Raw genomic sequence first — 16364 nt, 5'->3', positions numbered from 1 at the left:
GGGAAGACACAAGCTTCATCTTACATCCTTCCAGGTCATCGCTGTTGATTTTGGTTTACTAGAATTAGAAGTGTATTTCTGCAGTGTTTTATACTATCTCTTTCTGACTCTACTTAGGTAGTGGTCTTATGCAGTACAGGATTACAGCCTGTTTGGAAAGCAGCTTCTTGTTTCACTCTTTCATTTCCTTGTATAGTTTTTCCCAGTCTGAACTGAGAAAAGTTCATTAGTCTGCCTTCATTTCCACTCCTTTTAAATGGTGTAGTGTTTCAGCAGTCTTGAGGTGCTTCAACCTGAGTATTGCCACTTTCTTGAAGTGTACTATCCCACTTTCTGCAGAAAGGTTACAGGTGAGTCAGTAAGAAGGTTATCGGGATGGAGCCCTTTGTAACTCCAGCTCTCCAGATAGAAAGAGCCACAGGGATTTTTTTTTAACTGAAGATGCTGATTTTTTAAATTCATAACTTATTTACGAAAAATCGATAAACCTTACTCTAAGCTGGGTTCAGTTTATAAGAAGCTATGGAGAAATGGTCGCAAGAAAAGAAAATTCACAGAGAGCATTCTACTGAGATACAGCTGCAGCAAAATGCGAGAGAATATTACAAAAAAAAACCCAAACCAACTAAGCCGTAACTATCTTAAAAGATATGTAGGGTGAAGTCACAGAGTTTCAGAGGTTGAAAATTCTAAGATATCTGTACTGAGTTAGTGATACTGTATAACTTGTGTACTTTGAAGAGCCTTTCAGCTATTGTTAACAATGGTACTTGAAAATGCTTGGAACAAAGGATATCAGGAATTCCTGATTAGTATTATTAACAGGGCAGCACTGCGAAAGAAACTTTCCCTTTTTAGGTAAACTTTTAGATATGAATATGAATGTATTTTATTTCCAAAGGCATTACTCTGCCATTATAATAAGGAGGAAATAGTATGCAAGGAAAACGAGGCAGCCTTGAAGTCGACAAGTGAGTTGAAGGCTGGTACTCCAGTCTTGCAGAGGCTATGCCTGAGCCCCTGGCTCTAATTCAAGAATGTTACCACTGAGTTCAGTGTGTCCGCTATTAACACACAGCAGACTGAATCCCTCCCAGCGCTTATGTTGGAGCAACCCCATCAGCTTGTTCCATTGGGGTAATTGAAAGCAGAATGCACCCAAAGAAATACAAATAATTCAGTGTTATATTGGATTAGTTTTAGTTAACTAATAAACAAGGCATGGCGCTTCCAGAGTTTTGTCATCTTGTTTTTGCAATAAATAGTCTTTAATTGTCTCGTCTGAATATAGTATAAGCAGGCAGGAACATTAGCTATAAAATAGCATTAACACATTTTTCTCTCTTTTTTGTTAATCTATGAGGTAAGCCACGATGTTGATTATTAGCAGCCTCCGCTACACTGCAGAGTGACTTCAGCGATTGAATTGGCTAGATTTGAAGCTGTTAATTATGCAGTATAGTGTGCTCCATAAAGGCAGAAATGAGCATGACTTGGCTCAGTTCTCATGAGAATAAATTGTAAAAGTTGGACCTCTGATTTGAATTCTGGCTTCACAGAGGACATGGACGTTCCGTACGACAGGCTTGGCGAGGACAAATCATTTACTCCGTTAAAAAATCAGAGTAGGTTCATAGTAAAATCACATACCTGGCAGAAAGCCCATGGTCTCGGGACTCTGCAGAGGTTCAGGCTCATTAATAAGGGATGCTTTTCATCGTTTAGTCTAAGAAACCGACAAACATTTTAAGTCCAAATGTCTTGTAAATTGTAAGGGAGTTTTTCTTTCTTCCCTGTATTCACCAATCACGCTTGTATGTGTCTAGAACTGCCCACTGGCATTTTAAAGTTAACCATTTGCCTGCTATACAAGAAGAAGGCATGGTCTCTGACTTATGCTGCTCATCTAACATCAAGGCAAATGATAAGCAAGAGTGAGGAGAGGGTCATCTTTTGTTTTAAGCTCTCTGTTTAGGTTTTTATGTAAATGTAGATATTGCATAATGAATTATGACAAGATACTTTTACCTTAGGTTTCCACCTATACGTCAAGGAATTCACAAGATACTACTACTTCTGAAGCAAATCTGCACGTGTTTATATTATTTTCTCTTGAAGTATGAAAGCAGATAGACAAATCATAGAAGAAAAAATAGCTCCATAAATTGTAATGATTTTTAAATCTTCTAGAAATGTATTCTGATAAGGAGATATCATGTCAAACTATACCTTCGTAGCTGTTGCAAGGTTGTACCAGTGTAACTGATACTAGTTGAAAGATCCTAAAAGCAGTATTAAGGTGTCCAGTGTGTCACAGTGATGAAAAATAAAATTTTTGCAATTTGTTCTGAAAGTTTTAAGTGAGGTATTTAAAGAAGAATAATAAATTTGGGACTTCAAATGTTATTTTTTTAAACTGTCACTGAAAGAAAATTACTATCTCAACCAATGCCTTAATCCATAGAATGAAGACAACTTTATATATTAAATATACTAAAATATCCAGTGTTAAATCCCTATAACTGTTTCATGTCATTTGAACTTTTACAATAAATGCATAGATTTGAAGCTTAATATGCTTCAGGCTAATGCCTACCGTTAGGTTTGTTATCAACAAGATGTATTAAAATGGAAGCAATGAACTAGCAAAGCCATCCTATGCATGAAATTATTAAATTCGCAGTTTGCTGTTGCTAATTTGTTAGTAGGCTTCAGTTGTTTGAGAAGGCTCATGCAAACTCATTTTGCAAAACCAATTATTAGATGAAATGCCCTCTGTCATCGCCACTGGAGGAATAGTTCTGAAACAGGGCTGTGTCACAAATGGAGTTAGCTGAATGATCTCAGTTCAATACCATTTACCTAACAGAATTATGAAGATGATGCTGACATAATGAATAGGTTCTGTTCAGACAAATGTAGTCCCCTGGAGATAATTGAAATTCAGTGCAGGGCTGTTCCCTTTCTTTGGTTGATACGAAGAGCTTGGGCTTTAGTAAAGTCAGTCCTTGTGCTTTTATCAGAGTTATGTTACTTTTATGATTTGACAAAATTCAGTCTAGTGACAGAGATGCAATTATAGAGCAGCTTAGACTTGTTGGTTCTGGAAGACATTCTCCCTTAAATTATGCTTCTTAAGCAGGTATATTTTATTCTCTTTGATGAAACATGTTAACTAGAATAGCATGGTAGTTAGAGATAACACAGAACGGAATCCTTTCATGTATCCTACAAAGAATATTGTGTTTTGTAGTCAGTGTTTCATGAGCAAACACAAGAACCAGCCTGTATAGTCCATTCTGAAGGATCCTTCCCACCATTTTATTCTTTTGATTCATAATGTTGTTCATATTCATACTTGTGAGAAAATTTTCAGAACAAAAATTGTTTCCATTTTTCAAATGCAATCAATGAACCATATACCAGTATGAGTCAAAGACAAATGATAATATTGAGGACAGTTCTGTTATCAGATGTTTAAAAGAAGAATTGTTTATTTAAAAACAATCTCAGAATGAAAGCAACTAATTTAATGTCAATGTTAAGATTTTCAAAAGGGGAACTGTTGCCCAGTGTAAATTTCTGTTTCACTGTCATGTCCTCAGAGCACTGTGAGAACCAAGAATATTTTTCTGTGGTGAGCCTTTATGGATGTTCAGTGGCACTGTTAAGTACAGAGAGCTATAGCTCTCAGAGCACTAGACGTTTTCACAGGCGTTTATTTGGAAAGAATTTCAGTTGGACTGTAAGAAATAATTTTCCTTGTGCAGCCAGCAATGTATATATAGCACTTCATGTAGAACAGACCAGAATCTTAACATATTTTTCTTGTTAAAAAGTGTCATGGGTTAGTATTTGTCTTGTATATATAATAAAATAAATATGAATTCTTTTAGGGTGAAAAAGGAGATAAAGGAGAACCAGGACCAGAAGGCATTCATGGAAGAGAGGTAAACTGAATGATAATGAAACAGTCAAGTTACAAACTTTTGGGGGGTGATTAAGCAATTAAATTCAGCATTTATGTAAGGAGAATGATGGATTTTGAAAACATGTATGCCTGGAGAGTTAACATCCACAAGATAATGGGGCAAGAAAAAGGAATGCATTCAAGTGAGATATGAGTTATTAGAGCTTCAGGTTGGACAGGAGAGCTGTGGGTAACGACATGGTAGGTTCCATATTTCTGCTGAGGGCTCATGAGATAAACTGAAACAAGCGTGGCGATTAAAGGAACCAGTATAGACGAAAGTCATTCCTGGGTGGATAATCTGCTGGAAAAGAGGGCATTTCTGGAGGCAAGATAAAGCTAGGCCTGGAGCCTTGGTTTCTGAAAAGGAAAATACACAGCCTGTTAGCCGTTCCTTGGTGAGAGCTATGGGTCACTCACTGTGCCATATGGCTCATGTGATGGAAAATCAGAGTTAAAATTTCATTTTTTTTTGCCTCTGCCAGTTTTCACTGCCTACTTAATTAGTTTGTCTGGTCCATATTTAAGGTAGAGCATGAATCTGCATCTAAAAGTACTAGATAACCCTGGTCATTGAGTTCACATTCAAGCTTGAACCTAAGCTAACACTGTAGACACACCCAGTAATAAACTTTACTTTTGCCTAATCTATTTTTAAATTTAAATTTATTTTTGTATATATTAAACCAAGATGAGAGGGCAGAAAATTTGAACAGTAAGATTTTTCTGAAAAAAAAAAAAAAATCAAGCTAGCAGTTTTCTTTATCCCCCTCTTCACCTCTTGTCTCCTCCTTGACCTAGCTGAGGGTCAGCCTGCATTCCTGCATTTAGGTTTTATGGCAGGGTATTGTTGGCTCTCCAGTTGCAAAGCATCACAGTTGAAGGCAGAGAGCCTCTCACAGAGGGATATGAATGTAACTGTCTAAATTCTGTGGGGAGTGACTGGCATTAGGACTGGAATCCAGATACAGGATTTGGAAAAAAACACTCAGCAAAGATTTTTTTAAGCAACTTTACCAAAAGAGTAAAAGGGTCAGCATTTGACACAGAAATGCGATGACAGTCTGGCTGGGTCTGCTGAAAATGCAGTAAACCAAACTACATAATTATGACACTTTTTATGTCATCTGGCTTTCTACGCACACTGTAACCGTAAAATATTTTTCCTATCTTAGGTTATTATAATTCAATGCTAGATAAATCAGGCTATTTTTGACTAATAGCGGATGTCCTCCATATGAAAACATATGCGATGTACTGAGCTGAATCTACGTTTAGGTATTCGAAGAGGTATTCTCTTGTAGCCTGCCTGTCTGTAAAGGTGAACCATATCCTTCTGTCAGGCATACATATATGATGACAGCATGGAAAAACACATCTGTGTTTCTTTCCATAGCTCTGTGGACATTTCTCTGTTGGTCTTACACGATCTCCTTTACTACATGGGATCTAGTTCCATAAACCTTTTAGGAAGAGTAAGGTATACCAAGTATCTGGTGAACTTTAGAACATATTTGACATAGTGACACTGTGAAAGTGTAAAGTATCACAGAATCACAGAATCACAGAATGTTAGGGATTGGAAGGGACCTCAAAGGATCATCTAGTCCATTCCTCCTGCCCGAGCAGGACCACCTAGATCAGATCACACAAGAACGCGTCCAGGCGAACCTTTCTATTTTTCAATATTTACTGAACTGTTCTAACGTGTCAAGAAATAGTAGCTTATCATCATGGGAACTGTCATTCAAACATTTTGGAAGTAAAATTGCACAAGGCAATATAACATTACATTGTTTGAATCCACACATAATTCCTTTTTAACACCACTTATATAAAATGCTTTGGGTTCAATTTTTGCTGTGCATGGAGATGCCAGTCATTAAGTTTAAATTTAAAGGACTGTGTATCATTGACTGTTGTTTGCTGTCAGTGTCTCTCAAACTCATTCCACGTGCAGAAGTGTAACATCTGATATTTCTGAAATAATCAAGTTACTCTGCTTACATGGGTATAATCTGCAGTGCTGTGTAAAGAAAACCTGAAAACACTTAAAGCTAGCGGTACCAGCTGCTGACAGCTGTTGTCTCTGCCTGAGGGAGTGAGGGTTTCTGTACTTGCAAGTGAAGAACTTGAAAAGGATGACTGAACATTTTATCTTGCACAAATGGTAGAAACATGTTTGAATTTATTTTAATCAAAATCAGGAAAGTAAGTGTCACAGAACAGTTTTGCTTGCTGTTACTGCTTGCGTTTTCTTAGCTGTACAAAAAGTTCTAGCTAGAATGAAGTAGCATGATAGAGGGGAAGCCAGGCCTGATTTGCAGACTAGGCTTTCTAAAATGATGATGAGATACCTAAAAAGTTTAATTCTCTCATCCCTCACTGATTGTGCTAGCTGGGTCAGTTAATCTCATTGAGAACCAGGTTTGGATGCAGGAACTGTGAGTATATTTAACTGCTGTGCACATCTCCCAGTTTATCACTCCAGGAATCTGAGCCAAGATCTACAATGCCGTGTCTCAGCCTGGGACATTTTTCAAAATCCATCTGACAACATGAATGTTTACTATAAATACTAGCAATGTGGTTGCCATTGTTTTTAGCTTCTTAAGGAGTAGTTGCAAATAACTTTATATTACTAACGTAGTCCTCCTGTGGTGTGTGTTTACATTACATCTGTACACAGGTATTTGCCTGTACAATCGGAACAGTAGTATCCCTGTTTTATCCCTTGAGACTTTTTAGCCCCTTGACATCAATAATGCTATCATTTGTATCACTGTAATAAATGGAGCTGCATAGAGACACTGTCTGAAACAAATCCCCATAAACACAGTTTCTTCTCCATCACACTCATGTCCCATATGGAATATGGATAAATTTGCAATACAAATATCCATGAAACTATCTATGGAATAAGATCTATATTATATTCATATGCTTGTCAGTTGAACTGAAATAGAAAGAAAATCTTTGTCGTTGAAACTTTTAGACTCTTTTTGGAGTCATGTCATTTTCTTGATCAGTGATGCAGGTAGGAAATGAATACCATGGGATGCTACCAATTAATGTTTTGCTGACTTAAATGAAATCCTTCAGCAAAAACAAGTGAAAACAGAAAGTTTTATTGTATCTATCAGCCTGTGTCATGCATAGCTAGGGGAAGAATAGAATCTTTCTTGTAAATTGCAATAAAAAAAACCAAAAAAAAAAAACAAAACAACTCTGAAATTAAAATCTAGTGTATAATCTCTACAGCATTAAACAAAGTGATTCACTAATTGTTGGGGTTTTTTTGTCCTGCTGGGAAAGGTGATACCCTAAGTGACTTTTTAAAAACTTTTCTACATAAGATATTGTTACTCTTTACATACCTGATGGGTCTCTTTACATAGAAGATGGGCCTCTAAAGTACAGTGAGCAATGAAAAAATCCCAGGTTTTCAATGGAAATCAGAAAATATGTCAGACCTTTTTATTTTGATGCTTGTGGGAAAAGATGAACAGAAGTATGAACATTTTTAAAGGGATCTTTTGTCTTGATATGATAGTAACAGTCATTTACCTTCACACTCTCATGGCCTCTAGTCTTGAACTTTCTTAACATTAGCATTGTAAGGAAATATTTGGATAGGAAGGGAAGAATCCTACTGCTAGGAGAGTATGAAGTTGGTAATGATATTTAATTATATCTAGAGTTTGGGATTTTATTAGGAACAAAAGTAGAAGGAGATAGGCATTGCTCACAATCCAGTAAATTCTAGTAGTGTAGCAATTTGAAGTTTTTGAATGACTATAATGAGAAAAGAGCAATGGCAAGATCTAGAAGTATATGAGACATAAATTGAAAACTAGTATGTTCTTTGGAGGCTGGAATATACTTTTCTAAATTAAAAAAGTTATCCCAACATATACAGCTTAATGTACAGCTGACTCTGAAGCTGTTGTTTTCATTTCAATTTTAAGACTGTTTTATGGAGAAAATGTAGTTCTATTGTCTTACTCGTTAGAATGTTTCCAAGTTTTATTACTTGATAGAGATTGTTCATTTGATCTATAGTAATTTGGTTGCATGTTGTTGGTTACTGTGTTGGATCATTTACTGTATTTCCAGTACTTTAGATGATGTGTGTTGTTCTAGGAGATTTTAGCCTGATGTGAGATTGAACCAGATTAACAGACCAGGGAATTGTAAATAATAATGTTTTTACAAACAGTTCCCTTTTAGGGTGGAAAACCTATTCTCCCGAAAAGATTATGCCAGTCTTACAGTATTTTTCATTGCCACATGCATGCAGTGTAGTGTATGCTGCACAAAAAAGTACATTTCTAGTGGGCAACACTTGGCTGCTGCAGGAGCTGCTGGAGTCCTCTGGTTGGAGTCCTGCTGATCTTTCTGGTTTTTCATTGGGAAGAGCACCTGTTGTCCGCTACTGGTACTTTTTATCTGTTTCATCCCTTTTCTGTGATGATGTATAAGCACAGGCTGCTGCTCTCTCTCAGCATGTTTTTTTTCAGAGTATAATACAGTTTTCTCAGGCCTTGTTGAACTTGCTAGAGCATGTTAAGTCCAAATTTGTCAAGTAAAGCATTAGGACACAAAAAGCATGTTTTACTTAGAGACAACACTTAACAATTTTCCTGACGTTCCTGAATTCTTTAGGAAGAGTTTTCATATGATTTCATGCGAAGCTAACAATTCAGTTATTTTCATAGACTTTTTCAGACTTCTCCGATCAAATTCATGTCAAATATATGGTAAACATTTTGTCTCAGGGTCAGAGGTTAATGCACTTCTCAGATTTTACTCAGCTGTGGATAAGTAAGTAACTGATGGCAGTTGAGAAAAGACCGTGGGTCCTGTCCACAAACCTCACCAGTAGTGTTAGAATTGTGGCTGATATCTGTCTCTTCATCTTAGTAGTTTGTCTTCAAGGAGATCTTAAACAGGATCCTGGCTCTTGATGCCTTTGGTCCCTCTTCAAAACCTTCAGTCCAGTTGTCTGCTGCCAGGCAGCTTAAGCCTTAGAAACTCTGACAGCTCTGTAAGAACTTACCAATAAGCTTCCTCTCCTTACCCTAGATTTCCTGAGGCTTCTGCATTTGCTCCCAGACCAGCTTATTGTCAGTCTACAGCTGAAAGTCTTCCTCAAACCTCCCTGACCTATCATTCAAATCCCCCTGTTTGGGCTGCAGAGTTTTTATCATGGGGATTGCCAGATAGTCATTCTCAGCTGGAGAGGTGTCTGCTCAGTAAACCCGTACAAATCCCTTGTGTGGCTTTCAAACCCAGCCGAACATCACAGTGTCAAGATTAAAAGCAACAGATGAGTCTGCAAGAAAATCTAATTTACAGAAGCAGACTCCGTTAAATTACAGGATGCTTTTCGTCAATCTGTGTGAGCACCTACCCACTTTTCCCTTCTTATATAATGCCCGTAGGTTATATGGGAATACTCACAAAAGGTACGCACTTGGTACAAGTGTTGCTATTGTTTGATGGGCAGGTTAGATGATCCCCCCACAGGCTAGGACTCCTTCGTTAGCGTAGTTCCTCAGACACTACAGGCATATGGGATCTGATTTCCCAGCACAGGCAGCAAGCTATGAATCCTCTGTTCTCTTTGTCTTCTGTCGATTTTGCTAATGGTGGTAGTAGTACCAGTTTGCAGATCATCAAGTTGACCCAAAAGAATTGGCTTAGGGGAGAATGTTGTTCGGTTCCCTTTTCTTGCAAAATCTTTGACTGTTCTTATCTTATCCAAATGACTGAAACCATGGGTGGTGTTTAGCCTTCTAGTTCTGGTTATACCTGGCACTTCTGTCCAACACGACATCCTTGTCTCTAAACTGGAGAGACATGGATTTGACGGGTGGACCACTCAGTGGATAAGGAATTGACTGGATGGTCACACTCAAATAGTTGTGGTCAACGGTTCAATGTCCAAGTGGAGGCCTGTGACGAGTGGTGTTCCTCAGGGGTCAGTACTGGGGCCAGTGCTATTTAACATCTTTGTTGGTGACATGGACAGTGGGATTGAGTGCACCCTCAGCAAGATTGCAGATGACACCAAACTGTGTGGTGTTGTGGACACGCTGGAGGGAAGGGATGCCATCCAGAGGGACCTTGACAGGCTGGAGAGGTGGGCCTGTGAGAACCTCATGAAGTTCAACAAGGCCAAGTGCAAGGTCCTGCACGTGGTTCGGGGCAATCCCAAGCACAAGTACAGGCTGGGCGGAGAATGGATTGAGAGCAGCCCTGAGGAAAAGGACTTGGGAGTGCTGGTGGATGAGAAGCTCAACAGGAGCCGGCAATGTGTGGTTGCAGCCCAGAAAGCCAACCATATCCTGGGCTGCATCCAAAGAAGCATGGCCAGCAGGTTGAGGGAGGTGATTCTGCCCCTCTACTCTGCTCTTGTGAGACCCCACCTGGAATACTGCATTCAGCAGTATTATATTCTTATATTCATAAGAAGGACATGGAGCTGCTGGAGCGAGTCCAGAGGAGGGCCACGAAGATGATCCGAGGACTGGGGCACATCTCCTATGAAAAGAGGCTGAGAGAGTTGGAGCTGTTCAGCCTGGAGAAGAGAAGGCTCCGGGGTGATCTTATTGCAGCCTTCCGGGACTTAAAGGGGGCCTACAGGAAAGCTGGAGAGGGACTGTAGTGATAAGACAAGGGGCAATGGCTTTAAACTGAAAGAGGGGAGATTTAGATTGAATATAAGGAAGAAACTTTTCCCTCTGAGGGTGGTGAGGCACTGGAACAGGTTGCCCAGAGAAGTTGTAGATGCCCCATCCCTGGAAGTGTTGAAGGCCAGGTTGGATGAGGCTTTGGGCAACCTGGTGTAGTGGAGGGTTTTCTCTGCCCATGGCAGGGGGGTTGGAACTAGATGATCTTTGAGGTCCCTTCCAACCCAAACCATTCTATGATTCTTTTGAATGTATAAAATGTTCTCAGACTTGGTAAGGAACATATTTATCACATCACTAAGTAAAGTGAGTTATTCTTTGTCGTGGAACTCCAGAGCACAGCAAATATTGTATGAGATTGTCACTGGTTTAAAAGGAAACTTCAAATAGAAAAATTGTCACCTTTTATGCTACCAATGTTGGGACACTGTTAATAAAATCCCATCCTTTGAAGAATTTGTGAAACCTAGGTTCTTTTTAGATTTTAAAACCACAGTTACTGTTCTTTCATTGTTTTCTTCTCCTAATCCACTTCATTTTGTAGGCCAGCTAAGACTCCAGCAAATATCAGATAAAAGCCTGGTTAAATATTTGTCAAAGATAGTGTCAACCAATATGTTAACGTCTCCTTTAAATTCCTTCCGCCAGAAGAAATACCATCAACATCCCCTTCCAAGCAAAGCCTGCCTCTAGTTTAATCTTTTCCCTATTGGCCCCAATTTTGCTGACTTTACACCCTTATTGGTATTTGTGATGTACTTGTTCCAGTAATTTCTCCCTTCCTCAGCAATTGTGTTACAGTAATGCCTGCCTTGTTATATATATATATATATATATAACATTTCTCCTTTCTGCCCTTTCTCATGTTGTTATCTTGTTAACCTTGAGTTGGCCTTCTGTGTGTCTGTCTTCGCACTTACTTTACATTTTGGCATCCACAGAGGAACCATACTCAGTTTATTCTGACCTGTAAGAAGACCAAGCTGTAGTCCTCACAGAGGAGAAAAAGTACCAGCTGAAGACTGTTCATGAACTCACAAATGTGTTATTATATTGCTCCCAAAAAGCAAGAATTAGATTGGGATAGAATTCAGTAATTCATTTACCCTCTGTTATGAAAGCTGCTGGAATTTTTATTCAGTTCTTAATTCCTGGCAAATCTGATAACAGACTTCTTAGATCAATAGAAATTAGTTTGTTGTTTTCAAAGCTGACCTCGTTCTCCTAAACTATTGCAGAAAATGGGCTTTTCTAATTTAAAACTTAATCTAAAATAATCCAAATTGTATCTGTTTATATAACCACATCCATTTAACTTAAGCATCCTGTTCTGTTCTCTGCCAGAGACAGGATACTGTACTGTCCTGTACCAGAGGCTACAGATTTGACTTAGCACAGGAATTCTTACTCATGTCATTTCAGAGACAATTAGCAGCAGCTAAACCTCTCAGCAGCTTTAAAAGGGTGACTGTAAGGAAGAATAGACATGGTGCATTATCAAATATGTTTTTGCAAGCATTCACTATGTCTGGAACTTATTAAGATAATTTTTTTTTAAGATATATAATGTGTACAAGAAGTACTTATAATGGGATAAGCTTTTAAGCATTTTTTTCTGATAATATTTTTCTTTCTTGGGGTTATAAACTGCAAAGAAAAACTAATTCAAGTATTTTAAAATAAATACATTATAAAAACTTTCCTGGTTACTCAGAAATCCTACTTCCCACACTACAAGGCTTGTCAAGTATGTAGTTTTGCCTTGTCCTTTTTATGTGAGGTTGACCTCTGTGGTCATCATCTCTGCAGTAGCTGTCAAGCTGCATACCTCACTGAGGTGCACTGCTGGAACACTGCTAAAAGCTTTAAACACACCAATTAGGAAAAAAATGAGGTTGGTAGTTTGACTACTGCATGGCTTGAGTTCACTATCTTTCATCTGCAGTTGTCGTTTCTATTCAGTAGAGACACCCACAGATACATCATCGTCTGTGAGTTGCAGGTTTTTCTTATTTTTATCTTTTCTCTTCTGTAAATATACAGCCTAATAGCTAATTGTTAAACTCAAACCTGTTGTTCCACTGCTAATCCGCTAATATTGATTTTGAACCAGATCCATACCGTTTGTATACCTGAAAAATCCCTAAAATGGCTTTTTAGAAAACGGAGAGGTCGTGTTTTATGCAGTCTTTCAGGAGGAGGTGAAAAGTAAAATGTAGTAAATGGAGGCAATATTAAAACTATGTCATAAATATGCAGACTGTAAAAAGAAAGCAATTTTTTGGCTTGGTGTTTGAATCCATCTGCCTATTACATTTTTTAAGTTCAAACAGAAAAACTACTTCTGATTTAACTATTACATATTTGGCAAGCTTAATAAAGGACAAATCAAAGCTAAATCAGGGGTATTTACAACAACCACAAATTTAATCCAAAGTGGGTACTTAAATGCTCATATAGTTCTAAATGCTGTTCCTTCCAGATGGTGAATTAATGTAATTTTAGCAGGAAGTGAAGTTGCACAAATATGCAGTATTTAGAACACTCACTGATTTAATCTTTCTGTACCCACCAAGGCACAGATGTTGCTTATCATTTTCATGCCAGTTGTCTCTATCTTTCCAGTTATTGCAAACTGAGGAAAAGAGTATACAAGGGCAAAAAGCAGGCTGGGAAGAACTGAAGTTAGTAAACTCTAATTCAGATGTAGGTGAATCTCTTCTGTCCTCGACCTATTTAACCTCCACAATAATAACGATGGTAGCCTACTTGTGGAATATCTCATTATGATTCGGTGCGGTGTTGCCTACATTATTGCTATTTGGTTTCGACATAAAATCTTTGAACCTGTAGAGCTGTCTCTGACTTAAAATGTACATGCTCTCCTGTCACATGCTTCTAAAGCAGTGATCGGAGGGAAGGCACAAGACAAATCTCTTGGCTTAAATAAAAAGGAGTTCCTGGTAGGTTGGTCCAGCATCAGAATTAAGTTCTTTCTTAATTCTTGTAACTGCAGAAGGGCGTGAATTTACTGGGCATATTTCAAAGCCTTTCACTTTTCCATGTGTTTTGCAGTAAGGAGAAGATGACAAAGATTATGTGCTGGGTGCTAGGGACTTTTCTTGGGGTGCTTCTTGTGAGACTTGTTAGTGGAAGAACTGTATTGTAGATATTGTAGAGGGTAGATTCAGACTACATAAAAGGAGGATGTTTTTTACAATGAGGATGGTGAAACACTGAAACAGGTTGCCCAGAGAGGTGGTAGATGCCCCATCCCTGGAAACATTCAAGGTCAGATTGGACGGGGCTCTGAGCAACCTGATCTAGTTGAAGATGTCCCTGCTCATTGCAGTGGGTTTGGACTAGATGATCTTTAAAAGTTCCTTCCAACCTAAACCGTTCTATGATTCTACAATGGTGAAATTGCTGCATATGTTATGTGTAAGACTAGGTAGCATTATCTGTTTCTTCAGCTGAAGGCAGAACTAAGGAGGAAGATATGAAAGACTCAGTTATTTCTCTAATTGCCTTTTCAAATTCTGATGACGTTTGGAGAGTCAGAGGATGAGCAGCAGCTCTGAGCTCTGCCCTGCTGCTGCTCACCAGCTCAGCATTGCTACTTGAAACATAGGATCCACAACTCTCTGTCCGCCCCTGCCTCTTTGCCAGTTTTAGCAGATGTTAAAGTCAATGTACTAGTACTTCCTCTAGTATTCTATTTTATCTTTATTGGCCATGCAAAACACAGACCTACTGGGACTGCAAAGGAGCTTTGCATTTCTACACACTACTTGCCGTAATGGGGCACAATCAAGTAGTTTGGCTATGTATGTTTAATTATGTGTTGAAGACACATGCAGTCTCCAATAGATATTTCTCTGTTCACAGAATAATGGAAATAAAGAATTATGAGATAGTAGTACTAATAATGTGATAATATTTTAAAGCTCAGTTGGTGAGTATATACTAATTCACAGCACCACATTATTTTGTCCAACGCTTTCCACAGATGACAATAAATGTGCATTTTTCTTCTTTGCCAAGGGACTAAAAGGTGACCCTGGTAGTCCTGGTGTGGCTGGTCCTAAAGGAGAAAAGGTACTTTTTTGTCTGTAAAGTTGTATATGTATGTGAACGTGCATGATATTCGATATTGAATACGTCGCCTTAACTACGTGTGACGAACACCCGCTGCTGCCTTCTGTGTAGCTTAAGGGTTGAAGAATGTGAATACAGAGTAACTCTAAATATGGAAGACAAGTATTCTTTATCACAACAAATTTTGAAAGGAATTCAGAGCAGGAGCCTAAATTCGGTGTTCTGAATTGCTCTCTGGGTGTTCTGATTTGCTCCCGTGGAGTGAACTGGAAGGTCTCACAGCACGGTGCGTCCCTCAGCGACCTGATCCTGTGAACATTTTACACAGTCAGACGTCTTTACATTTGTGAGCTGCCGCACCGATTTTAGTGGCCACCTTGTTCACGTAAGCTGCAGCTCGTAATTTAACATATGCAAATGTGTTTTGAAGGATTGCTTTTTTTAGAGCTGTGATTCATTTATGCAGAGGCCTGCCATTTTTTTTCCATTTAACCTATGGTGAACTGTGTACATCTACGCTATTACTGAAAAAGAATATTGCTTTACTCATATATTTTCATAATTAGGGCATTTGTGATGATTGTACTCAATTTAGTTCCGCAGCAGTGCGTATCCTCTAAAATGCCTAGAGGTTGAAAATGTATAACTAAAGAGATTGCTGTTTTATTTACTCTCTTGTTTTAACTAGGGAGATGCAGGACCTCCAGGACCAACTGCCTTGAACGTAAGTACACGTAAAACAAGAACAGATGAAGGGAAATCACCAAGAAATGTTGCAGTTTTTAGCTTATTTGCAATGTAAATACTTTCATTATTAAATTTAATAGTCAAGTCCCTCTCTATAGAATGCCTCTATATTTTCTGTATAAATTGTGAAGCAGAGAAAAAGGAATTTTATAAATATAACGAAAACAAGCATATTTCAAGTATCTTGTTTCCCAGGATATACTAACAAGTATATACATATGTATTTTTTTATTCTCTGTGTGGATAGTATAGGCTGGTTAAAGTGAAAGAATTCTCCTGTTATTTTTAGTGACAAATGTTTTCCAGTAAAAGCTTGCAAAACTAATTAATGCTTTTTAAGATATTCTAAGTATTCTGTTGTCAGGTTATTTTATTCAGTACTTAGTTAGGAGTGTAATGCCATATGTAGGACACAGTATTTTGCGTGTGTGTGTGTATATATATATATAGCATGCATATGTTCAAATTTGGCACACAGGATGCTGTTTTCAGAAAGTTAAGGATGTGGGGACACATCCAGCAGCCAGATAGATGTGAGGCTGCCACAGCTCTTTGCCCTCGGGTCTGACTGGTAGTGGGGCTGAGTATGCATTTCCAATAGGCACGCAAACACACATACAACACGTATAGACAGATCTGGCCACACAGCTCAACACAGATGGACGAACTCAGCGCTCCACAAACGCAAACAGCACCAACGGCCTCGTCCTGTTACCCTCTCTGTCTGATCATGATGATGATCTGGTACTGGGAAGTGTATTCATATATAAAATGTGCATCTCTCTAGTAGCTGAGCTGACACACAGCCTAACCAGTAGATTCCCTGCGTCTCTCCAGTTACTGACATCTGGATG

At 38.5% G+C, this 16364-nt stretch overlaps 1 protein-coding gene across 1 annotated transcript in view; it reads left to right on the top strand.

Annotated features, from left to right (window-relative positions):
* Positions 1–16364, top strand: part of COL19A1 (collagen type XIX alpha 1 chain) — a 191957-nt gene that overhangs the window by 81033 nt on the left and 94560 nt on the right. The window contains exons 10-12 of the mRNA XM_086625286.1: positions 3897–3950; positions 14710–14763; positions 15452–15487. Of these exons, the coding sequence (XP_086481412.1) occupies positions 3897–3950; positions 14710–14763; positions 15452–15487 (144 nt within the window). The remainder of the gene's footprint in view (positions 1–3896; positions 3951–14709; positions 14764–15451; positions 15488–16364) is intronic.

This window comes from Tauraco erythrolophus, chromosome 2, assembly GCF_009769465.1.
Source record: "Tauraco erythrolophus isolate bTauEry1 chromosome 2, bTauEry1.pri, whole genome shotgun sequence".
NCBI lineage: Eukaryota > Metazoa > Chordata > Aves > Musophagiformes > Musophagidae > Tauraco > Tauraco erythrolophus.
Note: the sequence above shows the minus strand (reverse complement) of the source record. Positions and strands in the feature narration are given on the sequence as shown.